Consider the following 17,549-nt stretch of genomic DNA (forward strand, 5'->3'; position numbering starts at 1 on the left):
TGAACCAAAACAGTACCGCTGTGGGCCATGAAGCTAAACAATCAGCTGAAACTGGTTATGAAGCTCTGTAAAGCCGAGGGGAGCTGCAGATGGTACCAAGGAAATGTGTGCGTGTAACACAGATTGCACCGTCAGAAAAGGTGAACAGCATTTTATTCCCTTCTTTGAGTAACAATGAACAAACAGATAGGAGGTACAAATGTTTCACTGTTTCATTACAAAATCATTTAAAACAAACATTACATTTCTATAACGGAAAAATGTCCACGTTTTATGTGGATGCCCAATGAGTGTCGATGGTCAATTGAAGCAATACATTCGCCAGCGAGTGCTGTATTAATTGACAAAGCAGAGTGTTCTTCGTTGCATCAAAACTACGTCCCCGTCCCGTCAAACGACGGCATTAGATGGAAGAAGAAATGCAGATTGTGCAGCTGCAAATTCAGCACACACTAAGGAATGTATTGCTTCATTTGACTACATCTACCATCCACATAAAAGGTGGGCTTTTATTTATTTTTAATATTTCCTGTATTATTTAGCAACCTGAATAAGGTGCACACAGTCAGTTATGGCAGTACAGTTGGAAGCTAAAGCTTTAAGAGAGTTTGATGTTTTACTTACCTGTGTTACTGAAAAAACAGTTGTTGTACATTTAATACACTGTAGCCTCACCATCTGGGTGTAAATACTATTTAACAGGGATGTATTTATTCCGATTCATTAAACTGCTCCAGTATCTGCTGTAGCAACCGCAGAACGGAGAGGTAACGTGATTATCATTGAGGTCTGCAATAAATCAAGTCCCATTTGAAGTGTTACAAGTAAAATACATATATAAAAAGAGAAAAGTCTTCACTGTAGTAAGAAGTTCACAAAACTTAGGAGTTTTCAGAACGAGATCTGACCGCCTCGTCCTCCTCCTCCTCATCCTCATTTTGCTCTTCCTCTCCCTGGTTGAGCGGCTCTCTGTCGGAGTCTCTCTCCGCCGGGCCTGACCTCTTGGTTGTCTTGTTCAGGGTCCCGCCCTGCAGAAAAACAAATATTAACTGAACACACTGTACCGTATCCTGTGCTGTAGTCCGCTGACAACAGCACATTTATATATAAAAATGGTACACGGGCTGTGAGATGTCTGACCTGTCTGTGGTCAACAATGTTGAGCAGCACTGCGGTGACGATGCAGCCGACGGTGTTGGCCAACATGAAGATCATCATCCTTTGCCAACGCCACAACGGAATCTTAGTTTCGCTGGCCGGGGAATGGAGAAAGCACTGAAGGTAAGTAACGATCTCACATTCAGCATGGACCATCAAGTGCACTGCAATGACATGCTTTATCTGAAGCATTTCCTTACCTGGACTTGGTGCCCAAAATCTGCCCAACGACAAGATTTGACAACCCAATGCCCACCATCTGTATGGAGGTGGCCAGACCCATGGCTGTTCCCAGAGTCGCCTGAGGCACCACGAGGGGAATAGACGGCCACATGCTGGACTGGAATACAGCACATATAGTTTGAATTAAGATCACAATTAATTTCCCCGCCCCAAAGCATTCGATTTGAGAAAGAATAAGACAAATCGATCAGTTATGGGGGTCACCGTACCTGAGAGAAAGCAGGCGTTAGAAATGAAAATGTTTAAACAACGGCTTTGACTTGAACTCACAGCAGCAAAGGAGTAAGTGATTCCCAGCCATATGGTGGACACGAGAGGGGCAACAAAGGTGAAGGCCAGCAGTCCAAACACAGGCAGCGTGAGGATGGCACAGGCCAGTGCAAACACGCCCCGCAGCCCCACATAATCCTGGAACAAAGACAAGAGAGGGTCGCGTGTTGCACCAACTTACCTCCATAAGACTGCTTAGGAACAGCTTTAGGTTACAGATGCTTACTATGAGAATGCCCACGCAGGCTGAGAGGACCAGTGAGCTGTCATACACCGCCCCGGCGACGTAGGCCGCCTCCTTCTGGCTGTAGCCGTCGTATTTATCCTGAATAAACTTACTGGACAGGAAAACAAATACAGCAGTATGTTAAAAACTTAATTATTCTTTTAAGTGTTTATGCCCTGGGTTCATTAGAATACAGTGATTGTATGATATATATATACACATCCTAAAGGTATTATTAAAAAAAAAAAAGTCTGTTGTTATCCTAAACATAACATTGTATTCTGGCCTTCAACACTCCATTTTAAACCTGTGTCGATAGCTGTACCTGGCATCAGCGATGAACGGGAAGATGCCGTTGTAGAAGAACATGATGGTGAGAACCAGCAGCCAGTATCTTAGCGACAGGAGCTTCGCATCCTGAATCCTCTACACACACACACACACACACACACACACACACACACACACACAAAGAAACGACGTTAATGTACATTTAAACAAAATAAGTGAGGTCAGATCCTCCATCTGCACCATCCTTGCACTTCGTAAACAGGTTATATTTTAAAAAGTACAGTTCGGACCACTTTGCGGGACTCCTCTTGGATGGCGCCATCCAGACCCAGCTGCCTCATACCGATCTTGTCCAGGGCACTGACGAGAACGGCAGATACAAAGCCCAGCACACACAGTAGTGCACCTAGAACACATCATGTGAAAAACACCCTTACTTTTTACATTTTATTATTATTCAATCGTGACATAAACCTTGAGGTTTCTCTCCCCTGCGTGTATTACCTACCACCCCAGAGTGTCCACTGCATGCCGTACTTTTCTTCAAACCTCTGGGTGAGGAAGAAGTTCAGGACTGAACCCAGGCGAGAGAAAGCCAGAGTCACACCGAAAGCCAAGGCCAGCTCCTTCCCTTTGAACCAGAAGGCTGTGATGCGGTTCTGAACAACTTATAAGGAAATGAGAAGAGCAGTTAAGGAATATTCCTCCGAGTGGACACTGCTAAGTATGCGACTTACGGAAGGAGGCCTTACTGGTCAGAGATCCATTGCCTGATCCAAACAGTAGTCGCCCTGTGAGCATAAGCGGCAGCAGATAGGGCGTTCCTTTGAAGTGGGAACCCAGTGCGAAGAGTGACGAGCCCAAAACACACAGGAAAGAGAACAGAAACACTCCAACTGCAGAGAGGAGGAAAGGTCAAACGATTTACCACAAATCAGTTGTTTGGTTTGCGGGAAAGATATTTATCTATTTTCGTTGACTTACAGCGGTTTCCTAATTTGTCAATCATGAACCCAGCCATGATCACCACTACTGCATTCCTGTTGATAGGAGAACAGAGACACTGTAGCCGTTTTCTGATAAGCCATTGTCAGCCTATCACTGCAGAGTCGATGTGTGTGTGTGTGTGCACTTACGTCCAAGCATAGATGGCATAAAGAAGATTGTACTGCTGAGGGTTCATCCCCAATCCCACCACACAGTCCACTGTGCCATTGATCACTGTCGCATTGGAACATGTCAGGTTCTGCCAGATGTGGGGAAAACCAGTGATTTAAGTTATTATCTAACCAGCCACGAACTGAGGACACAGTTGTAATGTTGACGCCAAACTGCAAAGATGCTGTTGAGTTATTGTGGGGAAACCATTCGATACGGATGGTATCTTTAAGACGGTCTGCCCTGCTGCCTCTTACTTACCCCTTGGAACTGATCCTGCAGCACACTCGGGATGTCGAAGCAGAAGTAAGAGCCAAATGTCAGCAGACAGTTGAAGAACAGCACCACAAAGCGGTAATATACTGTTGAAAATAACACAGTTTCTCAATATGAAAGTCAGTCTGAAACATGGAAAACACCAATAGCAGCATGTTCGGTGACATTGTCATTAAATTTATCTGCAGAATATTTTCCAACCAGAAAGTATGTGAGCACCCCGATGGAAAAAAAAAAACTTATATCCATACGTCTTACATTAATTATTGGTTTTAACACAGTGCTTTTAAAAAGACAAATTGTCTAGAACGCTTTAAAGATCCTCTCCAGACATGTTTGAAGACATTAACTAATAATCATTAGTGTCAGACACGGATTACACACAATCTTCTCATTCTGCAACAATAACAAAAGCACATTTCTGAGAGTGGAGCTGCAGATGCATTTCAGGGGATTCTTTTGTGTTTTTACCTCACTGGGAAAACCAACTGTGTTTGTGTGAAAGCATTTGAGCATGGGCTGAACTTCGCTTCTGTCAGAATACATTCATGAGATAGCAAAAACGTTACTGCTAAAGTCAGGGGTTTTGGCAACGTCCTATTTAGTCACATGAGCTCTTAACCAACACTAAAGCATAAACTGCTGAGTTGGTCTTTCAGTGGCCCAGTTCAGGGAAGTATATGTAGGGTTACAAGACACACGTCTGGTTTTCTGCTTCGCTAAATCTGTTGACAAGAGTATTTTGTGGAAATACAAAACTCTATTCAGACGTACCTTTCTCCGCCGGTTGCGTCATAGTGAGTAAAAAAAAAAGACAGTGGCTATAAAATTTAACTTCCAGATCCCATTCCTCAGTGTTGTTTACATGAACAGACTGGTTTAGCAGGATGCGTTCAGGTCCGCTCCGACTGACTGCTGTCCACAGACCGCAGCTCTTCAAGCTGTATGGATGGACCTTCTGATGCGCGAGGACGCAGCGGATTGTTTGGAAATCTACTCGCGCAGCGACCCTGCACTTTTTTTTTTGTACCCTACAAACTTTATTGATTTCTAGATCTTCATGTTATTGTATTTTCTACAGTAAACATTACCAGAATAATAAAATAAATGTGTACATGTGAACATAATTGTGTTTTCAATAAATCTACACGTTTGTGAATTTTGCCATAAAACGTATAATAAAATAAATTGTTGGGTTTTTTTAATAGTCAAATACTTTAACACAATATATGAAATGTCTTTAACGGATTTAAATTGTGTTGGTATATTGTGTTTTTACTATTAATTTGGTTATAGCAATATTTTTCAGTTAAATTACAAATAAAGAAAGATCTATGTTAATAAAATGTAGCCTACAAGTTTATACATGTTTTACCAAATTAATTTCGGAGACACCCTAAAACATTATATGTTTGTGCTTGTCAACCAAACGCATCAAATTGACTATGGCTACGACTGTAATCTGACTCTTTACGATACAATATCTGCATATTTACATTTTTATATAAAGAATTAAAAAAAAATCGTATAGCCTTCTGTATGACTAGGTTGCGTTGCAGTCTTAAAATGTGTTCAGCACCTTCTTAAGGATGTTATTTTTCTATATAGTTTGTCTCGAGACTAAATCTAATAGAACCAACATATGTAAGCGGCTTCAGACAGCAGAGTCTCTCTGCCTTCTGTTATTTCTGTTAAAATAAATCTAATCTACTCTTTGGTCTGTCTCTTTTTAAAAGGTTTCTACTGAGCCACCAGGTAAAGGCGCGTTTATCGTCTTTTGTCCCTCAGCGGACACCATCGAGGTCATGTAAACATTGCGGATCCAATGCGTTTTTGAGGTTTTTGATTATGTTTTAAACATATAAAATGTCTGCGGTGCGTAGAGTTCAAACATGGGAAATATCTGAATCTGAGGACAGCGACGCTGAGACTAAACTTGACTTAAACCGCGATGAGAGTGGTCAAAAAGCAACGATCAGCACAGAAGAGGATCAGAGTTCAGACCACACGTGCAAAACCCTCCCATCGTCGTCACCCACGATACCGGATTGCAATCAAGCGTCTGCTTTGTCTCCCCCGCGACCGGATCGACGGTGCATACCAAGCCCTGCAAAAAAACGCCGCACCAAGGAAGCGATAGAGGCGGACAGATATGCAGTCAGGGAGAGGAAGGAGGCGAGAGAGAGGCAGAGAGCAACAAGAGCCCAGGAGAAGGAGGAGAGGAGACAAGAGCAGCAGAGGAGGAGAGAGGCTGCGGAGAACGTGAAGTGTCTCCGGCCAGAGAACTGCCTGAAGTCTCTGACTGTCTGCGTAGATCCAGGTACACCATGCTGCCTTCAGGTGCTGTCGGAATTTTATCCCACCATCGAAGAGATTACTACAGCTTGTCAACAAGATTGATTGTTTTTTTTAACTGATGCTACGAAATATACATACTGTTAACACAAAGGGGACATTGATTAAAAGTATATTTCAATTTTATGAAATGTCAAAATGCAAGTACTTTTCCATTCATTCTTGTTTTGATTTTGGCACAGATATATAAAATAGCTGGAAGGCTGTCAGTTTTTAATGTATATTAAATATGTAAGGAAGTACGTGCAAACTTTCGGCAATGACAATTGCGTGCAGGACAATTCATATTTACCACCTACGCCTAAGCTTCAATGTCTGAACCAACAAGGACCACTTAAAGACAACAGGGTACAACTTCCACAAAGAGGATAAGGCTGAAATGCTTCATGCACACGTGTGTTTATCTAGAGGCCTGTGTGTGCTTTTCTTCCCCAGCCCTTCTGCAACAGGATGGCTCCGACATCTTGCTGGACACCCTGGCTGCCTTTGAGTGGAGGTATACCATTGAGAACCAGCAGGTCCCACACAGCATCACCTGGATCAGAGAGTTACCTCAGGTAGGCACCTCACGCTTCTCGTAAAATCATACATTCATTTAATCAATTGTGATGTTCTGGCTGCATTACATTTATAAATTTGCTGTATTTCTACTTACTAACATATTCGTCGTACCTTTTCTCTACATTTTCCAGTGGGGTCATTACTGTTTTGTGTTTTGCAGGGGGACGATGGATCGGTGGAGGAGGAGCAGGTGGCTCTGGTGCTGGGTCTGAATGACTTCGTGGACATGGTGATCGCTGTGAAGAAAGTAAGCAACCTTTTTGAAGGTGTAATAATTTAACTTTGATGCCAGTCTACACATGATGTCCCTCCTCTGTGTTATTGTGTTGCCACTGCAGATGCTAGACAGTGAGGGGGAGGAGACAGTGATGGGGTCTTTCCTCAGTCCAATATTGGAGTGTCTCAACCGGGATGCCAAGAAGGTGGTCACTCTCTTAGTGACAGACTCTCAGCCAGATTACAGGTTAGTGTATATGTCCGTGATTGTGGCCTCTGATAGATAGATACTCTTAGTTACTAACTTTACACACTTGTTCTGTGTTAGCTTTCATGTACACACTCTGATCTGACGTATTGGTTTACTTACCAACAGGACAGATGCTTGTGGTGTGTATTTACTAGATGAGATGCTACAATCCAAATCAGGGATGGAGAACCTGGACGTCAAGGAGGTCAGTTTACTTTGAATCTGAGGATTAGTTGATCTTGCATGTTCTTTTTGTAGATGTTGCCACTCACCTGTATGTTTCAGAGGGTAAGAGAGCGCTAAACACTGTCCATACTTGTCGTACACGTTCCTGCACACTTGATGTCGTGATTTAGGAGGGGCGTCTTTGGTAATGTCTGCATTTCTCTCCAGGTTCTTGTGTACCTACAGCTCTGTAAGAATATCACCCTAGTCTTCCTGGATGGCTGGCAGGAGGTCACTAACCATGTGTGTGCCGTCACCAAGGCCTTATCAAAGCGCCCTTTCAAGTACGAAGCCACTTCAGTCATTATCTCGCATTAGCAGACAAGGAAAACTTACCTGACTGACCTTACCCCACTTTTAAGATGTCCTTCCATGTCTTCTCAGACTGCTGACAGAGCGAGCAGAGCTGCCCTTCTGTGTGGACGGTTCATGGGCCAGCGGGGTTCGGGTGGAGAGGGACGGCTCGGGGCTGATCCAGGTCTGGAGCAGGCAGATCCAGCAGCTGAACAGAGTTAGTCCTGCTGTGGCCTCCGCTGTGACTGCAGCCTACCCGTCTCCTCAGCTGCTGCTGCAGGTACACTACCTGGCTATGCTTCAGTAGGGTGTTGTAGAGCTCAGTGCATAAAGAGGGTGGTCTAAATTCCCACTTTCTCGTAAAGCAATAAAAAGCAAAGCAGACTATGTTGCTTTCTACTGCTATTTATAACTAAAAAACCTTTCAGGATGTATAAAAATTAACCAATTTCCAATGTTGTTTTTTTAGGCGTACCAGAGCTTGGAGTCAGAAGAAGACAGAAAGGGGCTGTTGGCTGGCCTTTTAATAAAAAGTGGAGGTAAAGAGAGACGAGTAGGACCGGAGATATCCGCTAGAGTTTACCGCTGCTTCACTGCCCACAACCCCCAGCTTGTCCTGGACTGATCTGTCCTCTTGAGAACCAGATGGACGGATGACAGTGAGGATTAATCTGGTTCTCTAATGACACTTTGTCCCCCACTTGGCTGTTAATGTTGTTTACAAGCTAAACGTATGCCTTAGATATCATGTTCACCTTCCAGTAGAGCACCATTCATACTCATCTGAACTTCAACCGATTTGATGAATAGAATGTTTAATAAAGTAACAAATAATTTGATGTGTACTTACTTGATACAATATTTTGTTTGATGTACAAATGCAAGATGTATTGTTAGAGGAACCTCGGTGAACTACATTTGTTTTGTTTACTTGTGGAATAGCCTGTAAAATAAGCTGCAACTGAATGGTTTTTTTTGTTTTATTTTAGAGAATTTCCAGAGTAAGAAAGGTAATAAACAAACTGTAAATAAATAAAAATAAAAAATCCTAAAAAAAAGCCAAATGTTGATTACGAAACACATTTACAAAATGTAAGTTCCAGGACATCAAAAAAGCAACACATTTTTTCCCTGGAGTCTATCCCTGAGATAAAAAACACAAGATTTCCAATGTGTTTTTTGTCGGAGTCTAATCTGGCAAACCTTAGGCCTTCCAAAGACAGTGACTGGTAGATTCTTCTTATTTTTATTAATGACCTCATGATAGAAATTGGCTAAAATGTGAATGAATAACCATGATGTCACTCTAACGTCTAATCTTGATTAAATGTCTCACTCACTGCACACTTACTCACTCCTTCTTAATCCACTCAAACTGGATTAAGACATTTGGCTTAAAGATGAGATTGCTCTTCTCTCCATGATCAGGAGATGCCGATGGCAACGGTAGAATAGCTGTCTGCCAAATACGTATTGACTGCAAAGTTATGTCCAGCGGCATCTTTTGCATTGGTAGTCCTCCGGCTCAGAGCTGCAGCTGTCGTAGTCGCTGCTGGGAGGACTCGGAGGGTAGTGCCAAGTGCAGGGACGAGTTTGAGGTGACATTTGACAGGGGCAGTGGTATGGGACTGTGTCAAGGAACGGGCTGGTGCAGGGGCTCGGGGAGGTGCAGGCACTCAGGGTGGAGACTTGGCTCGGGATGGGGCTGGAAGGCAGGTTCATCTCCTCGTGGGAATCCTCCAGCAAGTCCTCGTGCTGCTCCGAGGCTTCTGGGCTGCTGCTGAGGGAGAAGACCCAGCCCAGCTGTATGTGGAGGACGGTGCGCAGGCCTGGGGGCAGCTCTATAGCATTAAGTACGTCGGGGCAGCAGGGCAACATTTGGCGGAGCCGGGCACAGCAAAGGTACTGCAGGGAGGTGGGTGTATAGCAGGCACGGATCACCTTCATGCTGCTTTTAGCTGCTGTGGAGCACACCATGGGGTAGAACTTCTTGTTCTGCAGCCTTGTGGCAGCAACACCTGAAAACACCACGGGGCAGTCATAACTAAAATGCAGTTTTTCTTGTGTTTTATGTCGCTTCAATTACAGAGAAACACGCACCTATACAGTGCCGATTCTTGTAGAAGGTCAGGGTACCATGCCAGGTGTCCAGGTGCACTCCTATGATGGAGCCCTGGCCAAACCGAGAGGAGAACTTCACTTTGTCCCCTTTGTGCTGGAGGTGTCCTTTGAACAGATTGAGATAAAAAACAGGATGTATCCTTTAATAAAAAAGCTTGGGAACCACTGCTCCAAGTCAAGCATTTTAAATCCTACTTATGTGACGGCAAAGAAGTATTTTCAGTGAAATTAAGTTAAAGTATCAAATAAGAATAAAGGTATTCATATGTATGATCATACATTACATTATTAGATTGTATGCATCATACAAGGGGCGGGGCAGTGGAGAAACCCACGGGTGTCCCTGTTCTGAACCTTCTCTGTTGATATACAGCTTGGTTGTTTAGTCCTTTGTTCCAGTGGTTCCTAATCTAGGGGTCGTATTTTGTTGAACTTTTTACAGCTGGTATAAAGTCACCGTCCTGTTTCACATATCACTCTGATAATTCATGGTATATTTTAAACTTGTATTCCGCCCCTTTAACCTGTGTAGGAGAGTCCCCAGCTGTCTTCATCGTGGCCCAGGAGGCTGCCAAAGCTGAATTTGAACTTCTCCATATTCACCTCTGCAGTTCCGATTCCCACCATCTACACCAACAAAACAGTACAAACATGATCAAAACAGGTTAAGTAGCCTTATTCCAGATCTCCACTAGACACTATCCGATTACATCTCAAGGCCACTGCTACAATAGCTTCAGTATTATACAAGGGAGTGTGACCCACCATATCGGTTCCATAGACGGGAGAGGTCATCTTGACTTCCCAGAAGTGCTGGCCGTCTGCGAGCTCCTTGGTGCCACGGATGGCAGCTGTGCCACAGCTGTAGTCTGAGTGGAAGCTCACCTTCCTATTGTCACAGCTGAGGAAGGCTCCGGAAGACTTGAAGTGCTCGTCCCACTCCCAGTCAAAACCTGGGAACACAAACGCACGGACGTCTATAGCTGGATAGTTATGGTTTCATACTTTGTTAATTGAAATATCTGAACAACTACTGTACTGTGAAAGCCGTATGTTGATATATTAGTCGGCCCAGCTTCTACACGACACTTCTGCCGATTTACAGCGTATCTTGCTGTGTTCATATGGTGTATTACTGTATTCATCAGCATTTGCTCACCCTCATCCTCCTCCCCACAGAGGCAGTCACTGGTGACCCCAGAGCCAGGGCTGAGCTCTTCCTGTCGGTCACACTGGCAGAAAGACTCCCCTATCACCGGATCTGTGCTGGGCAAGGCAACCGCCTCGGATACGACCTGAGGACTTTCCAGGTAATCCACCTCGGACTCCACGTCGCTGATCTGGTTGACACAAACAGCATCTTATAAGTTCATAGACGTGGCCGTGGTCCAGGGATGTTGGCTTGGTAGCAGAGAAAGGAATTAGATCCAGTGGAGGGGCTGACGATTGTATTCAGCTTTATATAAATTCCACTGGAAGCCCTGATGCCTTTTTGTAAAGAATAACCTCTTGGCTGCGGCAAGAAAGAGCAACCTGGAAGAGCCTGGATGGAAAAAAATCACTAAATCTTAAATAATCGATAATCCAAAGAGCCAAATGAGAGCCATGTTTCAAAGACTCAACAAGAGAGCCTTTTACCTAAAAGCTGTTCATGGTTCCTATAGGCTACAGACGTCATGTGTGCTAGCAAGTAAAATGAGACCCCTTCCAAAAATACTGTGCCCCCCATTCCTTGCCTTTGAAGACTTGACCATATCTTACACACATCCATTTCAGTCCCAGTGGAAAACTACTGGTACTCAGGTAGAAATATTATCTGTAATATCTGGTCGTAACACATTTGTTCTGATGACACAAACTTTGGGTTTCGTATCCTCTTACATCAAGTAAGTGATGATTATAAGTGTCTCTTTATCCAGTATTACCAAAAACACATTTCACATGTATTTTATGTACAATCTTTTCCGCTCCGCACCGTGCTCCACTTTTCTTTTCACCCCACAAACCCCAACGTCTCACCTGTGTCGTTGTCTGGCCTTCCCACTCCTGCCTGTCCGACGTCTGGCTCACTTCCACGGCGTCTGTCTCTGGCCGCGTCTCGCTTCGGGCCGAATGCCGAGCCCGGCCGCTCCTGCCTCTTCTCAGCATGGCGGCTCTGTGGACGGCAGACCCAACACCTTTACGACCAGCTGGCATGTGTGCAGTAGGCTTTCTACTACTTATTATTTATGTCAAGGAAGGTCAATGTTGAACTCCTGGTTCGCAGCTTTTTTGTTTGCCAAGGTCAGATTATTTTTGGACACATACAAGTGCATATCTACTTACATATTTTTGAAACCTAGAAGGCTGTGTTCAAGGGAGAGAGCCAGAAATAACTCCCTTTTTCAAATAGAAGAGGACTCTCTGGGAATTAACGGCAAACAGATTCAGCTGAATATGAGTTTAACTGCAAAATGAGGTCTGAAACAAATGAAGGCATATCCTAAATCAAAGATTAGAGTACATCACCTTAAATTGGTTGCATTCCTTCTAATTTTGAAGATGGTAGCTTATGTGGTTTGACTGATAAAGTTCTGAGCTCTCTGGGATTCTCAGCATTTTTCTCCAATGTCTCACAAACTTGTCGGGCAACGGAAATTAAGTCAGTTCAAATTGTGAATAGCAAACATTCACTCTGGGCTTTTCTCAGCTCAACAGTGTGTTCACTAACCTTTACTCTCCTTACGGTCAACGTGAAGCTACACACTATCTTTGTGTGGAACCTACAGACGGATCTTTGTGCGCTAGATCGCCTAGTTCTATCTGCCCCATTTGCCGCAGTTGGCAGCAGGAAATGTTTAATGTTGACTGCCCCTACATACTTATGTGGCTCTTTAAATTAGTACATAAGAAACATTTACAATGAAAGTGCATTTACTGATTTCTGTAAGAAAAATGAGACCTTCTCCATGTGCGGCATGTCTACTTTTGAGGATATTTTATCAAAGTATGACACATTGTGACACAGGGAATGTCAGTATAATGTCAGTATAACATAATAAACTTGAAGAATGCATGAGTACTAACAATCAGTGAAGTTGATGTACAAAAACTGTTTGTATCCCTGACACAAGTATAATACTTAGTTGGCTATTTTTGATAACTTCCCCCTATATGCTTCCAGATGTATTGACCAAAAACACATCAGACTAATATGTTTGCTATAAAAAAAAAAATCGTATCTGTTTTGAACTGTTTACCATTTTTCACAGCCAGTAATCATTATAATAAATTGCCTCAGTTGCAGTTGACACCTCAACAAGCGTATTTCTTTACTAAACGCTGTACCTCAACCTGATAGCATGTCATAGTTAATGCCACCACTGAACACAGCAGCTGGTGACTGCTTTGCAAGCAGGCGAATGAGATAACTGACATCATTTAGATTAGTTCGCCTGAAGCTAGTCTCACTTTAATTGGGCATTACCCTACATACTGCAAATGCATCATCTGGAAAACCGAGACCTCAAGACAAACTGCTGTAACTTCGTCATCCAGTGTTCGGACTGATACTATATGAATGCAGTCGCAGTGGGACAGTGACAGTAATTGTTTGCATGTTTCAGATATTAAATTACTGAAAATCCCACCACGGCCCATGTCCTGGTCAAACTTTCTATTCAAAATACACCAGAAGAAAATCATTCTATATAAAAACATCAGCTCAATGTTTAAATATCAGCACATAGACTCCTGTACTGTACACTTCAGCCGATGTTTTGCTGTTTTGTTGTGTCTATTTTAACTCCGCGAGTAAACTCAGTCAAACCACAGTACAGCATGAATATCTCCAGTCTAGCAGCAGTTATGCTCTTACCTTACAGTAGTCGTCCTATACACTGTCTTGCAGTGGCTCATTTGAGAGCCAGCGTGTCGCTCTGTCGTGTGACAAGTGGATTTTCCACTCTGCCCCACTTCGCAGCAAGCTAGACGTAAACATTACTTCTCCACGCCCTTATCGCGTTCTTATTGGATACGACGCATAAGGAGGAGGAGTTTATGTTAATTTATTTGGTTTTCTTTACCTCAGTGGGTAACTGTGGCCTTTGTTTTGCAAATGATGAGGAGACACCATGTGTGGGTCTGCTGACTTGAAAACAAAGAGGGGAATACCCCTCACGTGCTTGAAAACAAAAGTATGAAAGAAAGAACAAAAGGACAGAAAAGCACAATTCCAGGTGACAGAAATGATTAGTATACATTTATTAGCCATTCATCAGACTTCTAGTGTAGTACTAGTACATACTAATGCTGATTATTTTTGTTGAAGCGGGGCTCACAACTCAAAAAAGAATTATCTCTGCATATATCAAGATTTTTGGACAATTACATTATCATGCCGAAACATAAATAACTATGTCATTTGTTAGTACATATTGATGTCCTCTTAGCTAAGAGTCAAATACATCTCAAACATTTCACAACCAGGAACACAAAAATCACGTTTTTCCCAGGTTTTGCCATACATTATGAGAGTTTGTGGTGGTAGTGAATGCACCATGGTGCGCAGCGGCAGCCGATTGGTGGCACTGAAAGAGAGGCGGGACTTAAGTGTAACATTCGCTGTCTGATTTGATAGGTGGCGCGTGACGACATGCGGAAGTAACTAAGCCAGTAATTCAGCGTGCATGACTCAAATCCAAAATATGGAACAAAATAATGGTAGGTCTGCGGTACCGGTCAACAAACAGGTTAAATGTTCGTGTATCTGTACACGAACTGTCTCCTCGTGCTTTAGAGTGGCCAGCTGTCAAAAAACGGCTGCGTGTGTGATATGTTACTCATTTATAGCTAAGCTAACGGGCTAGCGGAAGCTAATTGGAAGTCAGTTTAAGTTTTAATTATTATTTAATTATATCTGTCACAATGTCGGAGCTGACAGACCGGTTTTTATGTCCTCGGAGAAGCTGTTGTTTATATAAAAAATGTTTAATATAGTAACTCATGTTAAACATTATTCTAAAGGAACTCTAACCCAGTTACGTTCAACTTGTGAACTCGGGTGATGAAACGTGCTGCACAAACTGCTGCGACATTTCTCTCTGATTCTCTCTCACATGACCTACTCTCGTGACCGACGTGACATAATGTATCATTTAAATTTAAGAAATAGCCATTCGAGCATCTGCTGCATTCATGCTGAATTTACCATATGTTCTTTCCCCTTTCCATAGTAGACGGGAACTTGTCGCAGGTCCGGCATGTTGTGTTGGTCCTGTCGGGGAAGGGAGGCGTGGGCAAGAGCACCATCACCACAGAGCTAGCGCTGGCTCTCAGGCATGCTGGCAAGAAGGTGAGCTCCCAGACCAGCTGAGTGTATGTGCAGCAGAATACCGGGGAGCTGTAAAGACTATATGTGGTTATGGTGCATGTACAATCACATTACTTTGAACATGAAACATTCAATATGTTTCTGACCATAAGTAAATTGACTGACATAAGTCTGTGTTCGTCAGGTTGGCATCCTGGACGTTGACCTGTGCGGGCCCAGCATCCCCCGCATGCTCAATGTAGGCCGGCCTGACGTGCACCAGTGTGACTCGGGATGGGTGCCGGTCTACACTGATGCCCAGAAGAGCCTCGCCCTCATGTCCATTGGCTTCCTGCTGGAGGACCCAGATGAAGCAGTGGTGTGGAGGGGGCCCAAGAAAACCGGTAAGCTATTCTCCAATTGTACTGGTCTGGTCCACTATTATTTTAATATTCTGTTTGTCTGCTTCAACATCTGTCTCAACACAAACCTCTGTGCTACGCTGTTTAAACTTACTCTCTTCTGTCCAATATGTTTTCCATCTCTTTATTGCCCTGTCCCACAGCTATGATAGCCCAGTTTGTGTCAGATGTAGCATGGGGAGAGCTGGATGTGCTGCTGGTGGACACACCACCAGGGACATCGGATGAACATTTGGCGGTGCTGGAGAACCTTAAAAAACACAGAGTGGATGGAGCTGTCCTGGTCACCACACCTCAGGTACAAAGAGGACTAACTCCCACTGACAAATAAGCTCACAAATTGAGCTTTGGCTCAAGAGAAAGAGAAAACTGACTTGCTCAGTTGTATGACATCCAGTGACAATTGTTATTTCTGGTCTTGTGTTGGCTACAGGCGGTCTCCACGGGGGATGTGAGGAGAGAGATCACCTTCTGTAAAAAGACAGGTGTACGGATCCTGGGCATCATCGAGAACATGAGCGGATTTGTCTGTCCACACTGCTCAGTATGTAAACTTTCATATAAGTCAGATGTGTAATACCAATACTTCTCTAATGAAATTGTAGTCCCAGTAATAAGCATCCAAGTCTGACAGACTTTGAGTTGATTATACAAATTTAAATAAATATTCTCTTTCAGGAATGCAGCAATATCTTCTCAAAAGGTGGAGGTGAAGAGTTGGCCAAGTTGACTGGATCACCATTCCTCGGTGAGATGGGATTGAGCTACATGTAATGTTAGCTTCCAGCCACATGGTGTCACAACGCACTGCAGCTGCACATCACTCCTCACTCACTCATTCATGGTTTAGGAGGCATTTTACACGACTGCCATGCTGCTAAAATGGTCGATCCCGATTTCAAAGCAGCAGCAGGTTTAAAAAGTACCTCAGCGAGGGGGCTGATGCATACTTATCTTTAATTCTGGATCAAATTAATAGATCACTTAATGGTTGCCCTCAGCGGATCTCTGCTTTGTGTGCAGATCAATCTCTTGAGTAATGATGCCGCTAAATCAGTTGCCCTGTGGCAGCGACAAGCCAGCTGTAGTGCTGCCTAGCTTTAGCTATGCGATACGTCAATGCCCCGTAACATCCACTTGATTCTCACTATCGACCCTCTTTTCAGGTTCTGTGCCTCTGGATCCTCTGCTCAGCACCAGCATAGAGGAGGGTAAAGACTTCATCCAGTCGTTTCCAGACAGCGCCACTTTCAGTGCCATCAGCAGCATTTCTCAGACTCTGCTCAACAGCCTCCAAACAGCATGAGCTGTGAACGTTTATGAAGTCTGCATCGCGTTTACATGTTAGCACTACGCTCTGTGTAATGCAGAAATGTTAAGTCGTTGTGCAGATATAATTATGCTGATTTGTGTGTTGCATATTTGTCCTGTACAGTTTAACACAATATAAAAACTACTTACTGATTCTTTGTTTTATACTTTTTATATAAAATCACCATCTGCCGACAGTACAATGCAGGCTTTGTGTGCAGTTCTTGAGGCGTCAACCACAGTGTGAAGATCCCCAGCTGTCACCGCAGAGTGAAACAGGAAGACATGAATACTGCAACTCAGCAAATTTCTTTTTACTACAGCTTTAGACACCATTGTATATTAGAATGCATCACTAAAATATACAATACTGAAGTGTTTGAAGACAGTCAGAACTAAGTTGGAATCTTTAATTCGATTGTGACACACGTCGACACATCAGGATAACTTCAATATCAGTGGTAATACAGGATTGTAGATTGGCGCTTTAGTAAACGCGTCAGCAGCAGTTCCATTTTCAGAAAACAAACTCCAGATCAAATTGGACCAGTCTATGAAACTAGGCCAAACTTGAACACTAATCTCACTGGATTCCTGCTGCATGCTACAAACGATACCATTGAGAGTTTTGTGTCATGTAAACTTGATTAGTTTTTTTTTTTTTTGGAGGAAGAATACACCACTAAACCATCCCTTTGATCTGGATTAAGTCTCCTGAAACTAGCCTGCTCCTCAGCCTCATATCCAACAACAAAACACTGAAACCCATGCAGGATCCTAATGGCTGGAATGTGGAAGAGATGATGTACAGCCACAGATGAGATGATAGGAGGGGGGGGTGAACAAGATGGAGAGGAGATGAAAATTTGGAAATTACACTTG

The 17,549-nt window shown here is 43.4% G+C and overlaps 4 protein-coding genes and 1 long non-coding RNA gene across 8 annotated transcripts; 2 read left to right on the forward strand and 3 right to left on the reverse strand.

Moving 5' to 3' along the window:
* Positions 1–136: 136 nt before the first annotated feature.
* Positions 137–4,558, reverse strand: mfsd1l (major facilitator superfamily domain containing 1-like). The gene is made up of 13 exons (XM_076093579.1): positions 4,397–4,558; positions 3,608–3,708; positions 3,325–3,434; positions 3,173–3,228; positions 2,941–3,084; positions 2,697–2,855; positions 2,479–2,594; positions 2,223–2,323; positions 1,898–2,009; positions 1,672–1,809; positions 1,359–1,498; positions 1,141–1,252; positions 137–1,028 (listed from the first exon to the last, which is right to left on the reverse strand). The coding sequence occupies exons 1-13, from the start codon at positions 4,416–4,418 to the stop codon at positions 882–884; spliced, it is 1,458 nt and encodes a 485-aa protein (XP_075949694.1). The 5' UTR covers positions 4,419–4,558; the 3' UTR covers positions 137–881.
* Positions 4,559–5,423: 865 nt separating this feature from the next.
* On the forward strand, positions 5,424–8,816 carry eme2 (essential meiotic structure-specific endonuclease subunit 2). The gene is made up of 8 exons (XM_076093581.1): positions 5,424–5,942; positions 6,413–6,534; positions 6,699–6,785; positions 6,877–7,001; positions 7,131–7,209; positions 7,398–7,513; positions 7,614–7,803; positions 7,993–8,816. The coding sequence occupies exons 1-8, from the start codon at positions 5,489–5,491 to the stop codon at positions 8,146–8,148; spliced, it is 1,329 nt and encodes a 442-aa protein (XP_075949696.1). The 5' UTR covers positions 5,424–5,488; the 3' UTR covers positions 8,149–8,816.
* On the reverse strand, positions 6,048–7,661 carry LOC142951784 (uncharacterized). 2 transcript variants are annotated; one of them, XR_012954604.1, is made up of 3 exons: positions 7,566–7,661; positions 6,650–6,774; positions 6,048–6,512 (listed from the first exon to the last, which is right to left on the reverse strand). It is a non-coding gene; the product is annotated as an uncharacterized LOC142951784 (long non-coding RNA). The 2 variants fall into 2 exon arrangements; XR_012954605.1 differs by lacking the exon at positions 7,566–7,661 and adding an exon at positions 7,125–7,549.
* Positions 8,490–13,647, reverse strand: spsb3b (splA/ryanodine receptor domain and SOCS box containing 3b). 2 transcript variants are annotated; one of them, XM_076093583.1, is made up of 8 exons: positions 13,501–13,585; positions 11,970–12,104; positions 11,664–11,799; positions 10,804–10,984; positions 10,410–10,597; positions 10,169–10,271; positions 9,624–9,749; positions 8,490–9,541 (listed from the first exon to the last, which is right to left on the reverse strand). In XM_076093583.1, the coding sequence occupies exons 3-8, from the start codon at positions 11,790–11,792 to the stop codon at positions 9,009–9,011; spliced, it is 1,260 nt and encodes a 419-aa protein (XP_075949698.1). In that variant the 5' UTR covers positions 11,793–11,799; positions 11,970–12,104; positions 13,501–13,585; the 3' UTR covers positions 8,490–9,008. The 2 variants fall into 2 exon arrangements, with proteins under 2 accessions (XP_075949698.1, XP_075949697.1); XM_076093582.1 differs by lacking the exon at positions 11,970–12,104 and having other exon boundaries at positions 13,501–13,647.
* Positions 13,648–14,257: 610 nt separating this feature from the next.
* Positions 14,258–16,827, forward strand: nubp2 (nucleotide binding protein 2 (MinD homolog, E. coli)). Of its 2 annotated transcripts, none has more exons than XM_076093584.1 (7): positions 14,258–14,345; positions 14,858–14,976; positions 15,140–15,338; positions 15,500–15,654; positions 15,790–15,900; positions 16,035–16,104; positions 16,523–16,827. In XM_076093584.1, the coding sequence occupies exons 1-7, from the start codon at positions 14,312–14,314 to the stop codon at positions 16,660–16,662; spliced, it is 828 nt and encodes a 275-aa protein (XP_075949699.1). In that variant the 5' UTR covers positions 14,258–14,311; the 3' UTR covers positions 16,663–16,827. The 2 variants fall into 2 exon arrangements, with proteins under 2 accessions (XP_075949699.1, XP_075949701.1); XM_076093586.1 differs by having other exon boundaries at positions 14,315–14,345; positions 14,861–14,976.
* The last annotated feature ends 722 nt before the right edge of the window (positions 16,828–17,549 follow it).

Source organism: Anarhichas minor, unplaced genomic scaffold, assembly GCF_050575085.1.
Source record: "Anarhichas minor isolate MPS153535 unplaced genomic scaffold, ASM5057508v1 ptg000017l, whole genome shotgun sequence".
NCBI lineage: Eukaryota > Metazoa > Chordata > Actinopteri > Perciformes > Anarhichadidae > Anarhichas > Anarhichas minor.

Bases quoted from the DNA above. Each gene is read 5' to 3' on its own strand.
- mfsd1l (XM_076093579.1), bottom strand. From the start codon at position 4,418: ATGACGCAACCGGCGGAGAAAG. The intron at 3,085-3,172 runs GTAAGTCAACGA...TCCTCTCTGCAG, and splicing joins TGACAAATTAGGAAACCGCT to TTGGAGTGTTTCTGTTCTCT. The intron at 1,810-1,897 runs GTAAGCATCTGT...TCTTTGTTCCAG, and splicing joins CCTGCGTGGGCATTCTCATA to GATTATGTGGGGCTGCGGGG.
- nubp2 (XM_076093584.1), top strand. From the start codon at position 14,312: ATGACTCAAATCCAAAATATGGAACAAAATAATG. The intron at 15,339-15,499 runs GTAAGCTATTCT...CCTGTCCCACAG, and splicing joins GAGGGGGCCCAAGAAAACCG to CTATGATAGCCCAGTTTGTG. The intron at 16,105-16,522 runs GTGAGATGGGAT...CCCTCTTTTCAG, and splicing joins GACTGGATCACCATTCCTCG to GTTCTGTGCCTCTGGATCCT.
- eme2 (XM_076093581.1), top strand. From the start codon at position 5,489: ATGTCTGCGGTGCGTAGAGTTCAAACATGGGAAATATCTGAATCTGAG. The intron at 5,943-6,412 runs GTACACCATGCT...TTTCTTCCCCAG, and splicing joins GACTGTCTGCGTAGATCCAG to CCCTTCTGCAACAGGATGGC. The intron at 7,804-7,992 runs GTACACTACCTG...TTGTTTTTTTAG, and splicing joins CTCCTCAGCTGCTGCTGCAG to GCGTACCAGAGCTTGGAGTC.
- spsb3b (XM_076093582.1), bottom strand. From the start codon at position 13,541: ATGAGCCACTGCAAGACAGTGTATAGGACGACTACTGTAAG. The intron at 10,272-10,409 runs GTGGGTCACACT...TTGTTGGTGTAG, and splicing joins CCGTCTATGGAACCGATATG to ATGGTGGGAATCGGAACTGC. The intron at 9,750-10,168 runs GTTAAAGGGGCG...ATCTGTTCAAAG, and splicing joins CTGGGGACTCTCCTACACAG to GACACCTCCAGCACAAAGGG.